The 8322-nt window shown below is 28.9% G+C and overlaps 1 protein-coding gene across 5 annotated transcripts in view; it reads right to left on the reverse strand.

Moving 5' to 3' along the window:
- Positions 1 to 1258: 1258 nt before the first annotated feature.
- The window catches only part of LOC106463413 (equilibrative nucleoside transporter 3-like), a 44460-nt gene continuing 37396 nt past the window's right edge, over positions 1259 to 8322 (reverse strand). For all 5 annotated transcript variants that reach the window (XM_013923438.2, XM_022390898.1, XM_022390900.1 and 2 more), the window contains 4 exons: positions 7638 to 7746; positions 5371 to 5456; positions 3834 to 4030; positions 1259 to 2967 (listed from right to left, as the gene is read on the reverse strand). In XM_013923438.2, the coding sequence (XP_013778892.1) occupies positions 2844 to 2967; positions 3834 to 4030; positions 5371 to 5456; positions 7638 to 7746 (516 nt within the window). In that variant the 3' untranslated portion in view covers positions 1259 to 2843. The remainder of the gene's footprint in view (positions 2968 to 3833; positions 4031 to 5370; positions 5457 to 7637; positions 7747 to 8322) is intronic.

Genomic DNA, 8322 nt, shown 5'->3' on the forward strand with positions numbered 1-8322 from the left:
AATGGCAGCATCCCGAATGTAGCTCGACAGGAACTGAAGAAAGACCCTTCACTGCAGAAACTTTGGGGCAGTGCCCGGGAGATAGTCGAGCACAAGACAAAGGGGAAAGGAGCTTACAGAACAGAGGACCAAAATGGAGAGCTGTACAGGATCTATCAAGGCAGTTATACTGGGGAAGTTAAACAGATCATAGTACCAACAGAATACCAGACTCAAGTGATGAAACTGGCTTACAAGTTGATTGTAGGAGAACACCTAAGAATAAAAATGACGGCAGACAGAATCACGAGCAACTTCCATTGGCTGGGAATAATCAGAGATGTAAATAGATTCTGCAGGTCATGCAACACCTGCCAAAGGACAATACCTAGAGGGATGGTAGTCAAGGTGCTGCTGGATGAAAAGCCTATCAGAGAAGAGCCATTCAGCAGAGTAGTTATGGACTTGATTGGACCACTGACACCTGTTTCTGACAAGGGCAACATATACGTGCTGACAGTAGTTGACTATGCAACATGTTATCCAGAAGCCATAGTACTGCCGAAGATAGAAACGGAGAGAGAGTAGTATAAGCTCTCTTGGAAGTATTCTGCAGAGTAGGCTATCCAAAGAAAGTCCTGATTGACAAGGGACCCAGTTTACTTCAGGACTAGTACAAGAAGTGTGCAGACTCATCAGTACTAGGCAGCTCTTTAACACCCTGTGCAACCCTAGATGTAATGGATTTTGTGAGAGAGTTAATGGTGTCTTAAAGAGCATGCTGAAAAAGATGTGCCAAACAAACACCCACTGTAAAGAATTTAGCCCACATAGATCTGACACTTACATTTTCTTGTCTTCCAGTAACATATTTAAACGTTGAAAGCTTTATGTATTTTATGAGATTTAATATATACTGGTGGTATGTGTTAATAAATAATTTTAATGGTGGCTGAATTAGTATAATTATTTATGCCTTCTATTTTGATATTCCTATCTTTATTTAAAAAGAAATATTTGATAATACCACTAACTTATTCTAAAAGCAGAACAGGCTTGCATGACCATAAAAAAAAAGAGAAACATTGGTAACATTTAAATCCTTTTACGTTGTCAAGTATGTGTTAACAGTTTTTGCCACACCAGCAAGTCTGAGAGCTTATTAACGCTAAAAATTGGGTTTTGATACATAAGATGGGCACATCATAGATAGCTTTGTGCTTAAGAGTAAAACAATTGTGTATTACCTGAAATAAGTCACCATATGAATATGAAGAACACAGCTTTATTTAAACTTTATTGTGAGACTGTTTACACATTTTTCTTAACCTAACAAGTTATTTTCTTTCAATTCTACATTGCTGCAAATGAGGTTTAAAATAAGAGATACAGAATGTTTTGTGCTCTTAAATACTGTGAAACTAATTTCATAAATATGAAAAAACTATGAGAAGTTAAAGGAAAAAGCTATTTGAAGACAAAACATTTTAACACAACTTTAGAAAGTGTACTTACCACTAAAGCAGCACCTACCAACATCCTTAGGTAAATAATTCATACTGATGAACTTAAAAAATACTATTTATCATAAAGCTAAAACACTTAATAAACAGTATATTAATCATTCTGGCCTATAAAGTCTTACTGTAGATTTTGAGAAATGTTACATCCAAAGCTAAAATTTAGAACGAAATTAAGAAAAGTTATAAAAAATACATTAAATCTTGCAGACAAATTAACAGTTTTCCAGATAATTAAAACAAATCTAAGTCTTATAATATTGCTATGAGAACTTCTACATTGCAAAGGTTTTTACAGAAAAATTAAACATCAATTTTATCAAGTTTTCATATGTTCCCGCTTTGCAAGTTCTAACTATTTTGTATAATACATATTAAATATCTTAAAAGAAAAAAACTAACAATAAAAATACTTAATTACCATTAAAATATGTAACTAAACAAAAGTGCAAAATAAAATTGATAAAATTGTTACTACTACTCCTACTGGTGAACAATACAGAAAATCACAACACCAGGAAATTTTACAGCAATTACTATATCAACACGATTCAACTACCATCAAAAGCCAAGAACAATGCATACTTGTTAAATTTAAAGTGTTACTTACTTCTCTAAAGTTTTCTCATAAAAATAAAATTTAAACACAAAACTGTATATACTATATATATATATATATATTCACGTATAACTATCGACAAACTACAGCTTATTGTCTAAAGATAGTTTCTTTTTTTCATCTGGCATACAATAACAAAACGTCAAACAAATAGTGTTCTTTCCTTAATATATTTTGAAAAATTTATATCAAACTGAAATATTAATATATAATTAAGAAAATATTCACAAAACAATGGTCACTAAAGAGCATTAATTATATCAAAAATTAAAAAAATTCAGATCTAAAACTATCAATTGATGGAAAGCTAATATAAAACTTTTTGTTTCCCCCATGATATCCTAAATAAATGGGGATTTCTGCATAACTTCCAAAATAATAATAACCATATCAAAAAGTCTTGTACTGACAAGTAACAACTGAAGTCAGTTCTTTTTTTTTTATGGAAAAACAAAAAGTTGTGACAACAGACTAGGTTTCTTTGATGTGTATGAAAATAACATATAAAATTAATTTTGTATATCTATAACAAAAAAGAGACAACAAAACAATTTGGCCATAGCAAAGAATAGTAAATAACAACTTGAAACATCATGAGCCATAGAGACAAGTTACAGCTCCTTGTATAACCTGAACTACAACCCAAGTAGTGTTAATGTTCTTATTCCTGATGTAACATTGCGAGTTGGTTTCTGTGTTTCATGGATAAGAGGGTTTATGAATCTCTAGACAGAAGGCTCTACCAACCATGAGATGAAAAAAGAAAAGTTGACACCAGTGAAAATTCCTAGAATTAGGAAAAAGGCTCCCATCATTCCAGCAGTGGAGGCATGCTCTCTGTCAACACATCTGGAAACCAAAACAATTAATATTTAAGTTTATCGTAAATGACTTTAATGCAAATGAATAACAGTTAAAGCTATCATGCTGTATATATATTTTGAGATAAAAAAATTATATATTTCAAACAATTACTTAAAGGAAAATTTAATGTATATTTTGAAAATTAAATATTCAGAATTTTATAATCAGACTTTCTCAAAGATAAAAAAATTATTTTCACACTACAATGACTCCCATTCCTTGATCTGATTATATAAGTTTGCTTTAATAAAATGTTTTCATATCGATTTTAATATTAATGATTTCTAAAAAAATCACAAAATTAAAATTAAAACAGGCAAGTTAACAATTATATAGGCTATTTCACATTATGGTTTTACATGCAACCACAATTATAGTTAACTACTTAACTTTGCATGATGACAAAAATTATTATACATCATATTAATAGGTAAATGTTAATTTTATCAGCCTTTTTAAACTTTGACGCATTCTAGTCTTTAAAATTATGTTGAAATTAATGCTTTATGTTGTAAATAATTATGTACTGTTCCTGTATGCTTGAGGAATGAAGAAATGACAATAACAAATTCCTAAACTTTTTGGTAGGACCTATTGTACATACCACATTAGATCCATAATAAAAGATAGTGCATTTGCTGTACCACTTTCTTATGGTGCTTCTGGAGTACGCTCCTAAACATTCTAGTATATGCAAATCATTGAAGTTGTTTAGTAACACTTTTTTCAGTCATTAATATATTATATATACACACACACAAAACAGGATTCATCACACAAACCTCAAACTATGAGACAAATAAGTTTTTCTGCGTATGTTGTTTTAAAATACTACTAAAAACGCTTCATACCGTGGAGCATACATCATAGCCAGACTACTGTAATAACCACTAGTCAGTCCATGTAGTACGGAAACAACAATATAGGCCCATTCATTTGAGATGAGAACTGGAAGAGATCTTTTATGTGGCTTGTAGTTACAAAACATGAAGTATGGTACAGTTAAAGCCCTTATGACTACTGGGATCCAAAGAAAACGTGGTCCAGGCTGGTGAAAAACATTTAAAATTACCAAAGAATGAACTTAGTATAAGCACTTTAAATCTTCTACGTATTACTTGTGAAAAAATTAGAATTTTAAAATAATCAATTACAAATTACTTAATAATTATACACATACATTTTAATTACATCTTAAAATTTGAAAAAAAATCTCCTTTACCAGATATGATATATAAAGTAGTTTTATCTATTTTCTATAAATTATTGTCTCACTAATGTTTCTTTAAATATCAGTTTTTGCTATTTGCCTTTTTTTAAATTATGATTGTTATAACTAAATAGCTTGAATTGTACAAAATGCTTGACACAAAATTTGTTCTTTACAAATGCATGTGTGCCTTAAAATGCTCAAGACAATTCTATTTTGTAGTATGCTATCATTTTACCACAAACTACAGTTTTATAACAATGAATAACTGTGTTTTGAAAAGATGTAATTAAATTTGTACTACAGTTAAGAACTCATTATCAGCATCAAATAGATGCTTTTGGAGCATACATGTATGCTTTTCTTGTCTGTTACTTATAATTACCTTTTCTAAAGTAGCTACTTTTTTAAATACATATGTACATAATACATGTTATTTATCATTCTTGATTACATACAAATTATCCTGACTGGTATATTTGTTATTAAATTTTTTTTACTTCTCCATTTTAAAACGAAAACATACTCATAAGAGATCTAAATAAAAGAAAAATCTAGACTATACTACATTCTCCCTAAAAATGAAGAAACAATTATACATTAGTAAAAAAAAGATGTCAACATTAACAATGCTTTAACTTTTTAAAAGTTATGTCCTGGTAGTTTACGTTAACAAACAGACCTGGTTAATGAATTACACAAGCAAAAGATTAATGTGACATTTAAAAGGTAAAAATAATGAGTAGAATTGTGTACCTGTGATTCAAGTTTTAAAACATTGTATATAACACATGAAATATTAAAAGAGCTTAAGAAGATGGATCTAATGATGCCTCAGTTGCACCAAAGTTTCATCAACTTTACACCCATTCAAAAAGCACTCTACAGCAACACTTCTTCTAACAAGATTTGACAAACAAAACACCTGAATGGATAATAATTACTCCAGTGCCCTAGGTTAATAAGAAATTATCTATTATGACAAACAACGTTACTGGTTGGTGTAGTAATAATACTTATGCAAAAGATCCATGTTAATAAAAAGATATTATTCTCTTTGTAAAATGAGATTATTTGGTGGTACAAGTAATACTTACTCAAGTGCTCCAGGTTAATACGATCTGATCAACTAGTGTAAATAATTATTATAAATGAATAGATTTAGAAATAGTACTTACCCAAGTAATCCAGTTTGGAAATATGTTACCAATCATGGCAAATAAGTTGAAACATAAGAAGCAGCAAACAGGAGCAAAATATGTGGCTGTAAATGAAGCATGTAATAAAATAAGATGATAAGTCTAAATTCAACAATGTAAAAAATACATAACAACAATTTGTTTAAAGTTTAACTTTGAAAGGTAACAAATGATAAAAAATATATACAATTCAAATGAATCTTCACATGTTAATACTTTATTTAGAAACAAGCATAATTACTTATTTATAGCTAATACCAGAAAATTCAATATAATATTCCAAATAATTTATCTCAAAACAGCAATAAAAACAGTTTAGAGCAACAACAACAAAAAACAGACAAAATGACAGTAGGTTTTTGGGTTACAGTTATGAGGATAATGGAAACTCAACAAACATTTAAAACTTACTCATCTCCACACAATATTCAAAAGTCAATATTATTTCTAATTAAGATTGATCTGCTTACACAACTACACATCTCATAAACAAATACGTAAAAACTCTACCATACCAAATAAAAACTTTCTTACTCCCAAAACCTAAAGTAAAAGAAATCTGATAAATGCCCTCAATTTACACCTTTAAAAGAACAGATGCACATAGGTAGTTCTATGAAAAATTTGGAACTGAATTAATAAATAAAGGACCAAAGGGTTTATTGATGAAATAAATCCCTGATCAACATTAGACCTCATTTTGAAGTAAATATTTCTACAAATTCTTTTTCTAATGCACGCATCCAATACAACACAATATATTGTTTATTTGAGGCATACTGGGATATGCTTTGAAATGATCCCTTGCAGTTTTAAGGCCTTTTTTGGGGATTAGTATCCATTACAAAGGTAAGCATCAAGTACTATAGAATGGTGGTCATTGAATAAGTTCTTAATTGCTTAATCATTTCAGTAGGCTTGCATCTATAGCTCTAAAGATGACAGTATGAAAGTGATATTTTAACCAACTGAAAAACAACCAATAAAGAATTAATGAAACAAAATTCTAGCTAATGACAGGATTCTGAAGAAATCTCTCCTATACTTGTGCTGCATATGTAGCAGTGTTATTTAATGTACCATACTTGAGTTTGTTAAGAATTTCATTATATTACTAGAGGAGAAATTCTCCTTGGAAATGGAAGTTTTAGGAGAAAAGTTGTAAAATTGTTTTCAATTCAGTGTCTCATATTTACTAAACTAACATATTTCTCAGTTATGAAAATGTAGAATGGAACAATACTGAAGACTTGATCAAAAATGTGTCTTATTATTTTTGTATACATACACCTAATTCAACAAGAACTATATTTGTATATAGTGCCTTAGATATCCATATGTATGCATTCTTAGTAATTGAAAACATATTAATTTACATCCAAAATACTAAGACAATGTATGAAATTCTAATAATGACATATTAATTATATCTGTTACCAAGGTCAAATCCAAAATTCCAAGTATGTACTGTATGCAAGTGTATACACTAAGGATTGAAGAAAACAAATGTGCATAAATTTATCCTGTATTTAACAGGTATAGAATCCCGAAAAGTTCAAAAATTGACTTTCAACCTAGGGCTCTAGCTAACACAACCTAAGTTTATTTGGAAGTCAAACCTGCATGACTCTAAGTCACTTTCACCTTAATCACTTAAACTCAAAATCTATCAGAATATTTAAAATTCTTATACAGATATACTAAAAACTTTGTTTTTTTGTATACTTTAACAATATCAGCTGGAAGAAGTGTTTTTAATAAAAGCAATTCCATTATTTCCCTTATTTTTGAATGTCTATAATATTTGGAACAATTCAGTTGTTTTGGATGAATAATATATATTTTCCTCATAATTGTCTTTAAGTGTTAGTAGAATCAGTACATTTGTAATGAGGTTTTAACTAAACATGTTTTTTTTTATATTCTCTATAATTAGAGATATTTAGATAGAAATTACAATTATTTTCATTATAAACTCTTCAACATTACTTACTTGCACTTTTTGATATTCTAAAACACTATAAGATGTTTTACCAGTTATAACAAATGAGCCAAAATCTAAACATTATATCTGAGGTATTGCAAGTTTTTAATGTCTCATCAGCTTAAGCATTTTATACCATTATAAAATCTGAACATCAATTTGTTTTGCATGTTGAATTTCTTAGGCCTAATGCACCTTCTTTGCTATGTTAGATGATAGGCACTTGATATTACTACAAAATCTGAGCATATTTTCTACTTACAGGAAATGAAGAAATCGGGGCTGCTAGCCTGAATATTGGCTAGTACTGCAGGGAAGTTTGTTAAAGTTACAAAAAAAACAAAGAAAACATTGAAACATTGTGGCCAGGCCTGCAATGAAAAAAACAACAACTAATGATATACAAAAGTCTGATTATTAACTGACAGTCAGATTTAAATAGATTTTACTTTCTTATCAGCTTAAGTTGTCACAAAAATATCACTTTATGTACAAAGAAATTGTTTTGCTATGTGAAAAACATCATATATATATATATATACACACACACACACATATGTACACACGCATATATATGAAATATAATGAAAAAGAAAGAAGATTAATGCGTGAAAAAATACATTATTAATCATTTTAATGCTTCTTTAAATTTTAGATATACCTTCAGTATATTGTTGACAAATTCCAAAGAAACTTTAGCATTATTCAACAAAGCAATCAAAGCATTTTTCAAAAATATCTGTAGTCTATAGGATTTTGGTAGGATATTATAGTAATTTTATTGTTACATTAAAGATAATTTAGTGTTGATGTTAATTTAAGGACTTTTTAATTAGGTTTTGATTTGAAACAATAGTAATAAGATAAAAAACTAAGGTTACAAAATATGTTAAAAAATCCTTAAAAAAATGAAAATATAAAATTTATAAACATTTAATTGTAAAAAC

Source organism: Limulus polyphemus, unplaced genomic scaffold, assembly GCF_000517525.1.
Source record: "Limulus polyphemus unplaced genomic scaffold, Limulus_polyphemus-2.1.2 Scaffold1400, whole genome shotgun sequence".
Taxonomy (NCBI): Eukaryota; Metazoa; Arthropoda; class Merostomata; order Xiphosura; family Limulidae; genus Limulus; species Limulus polyphemus.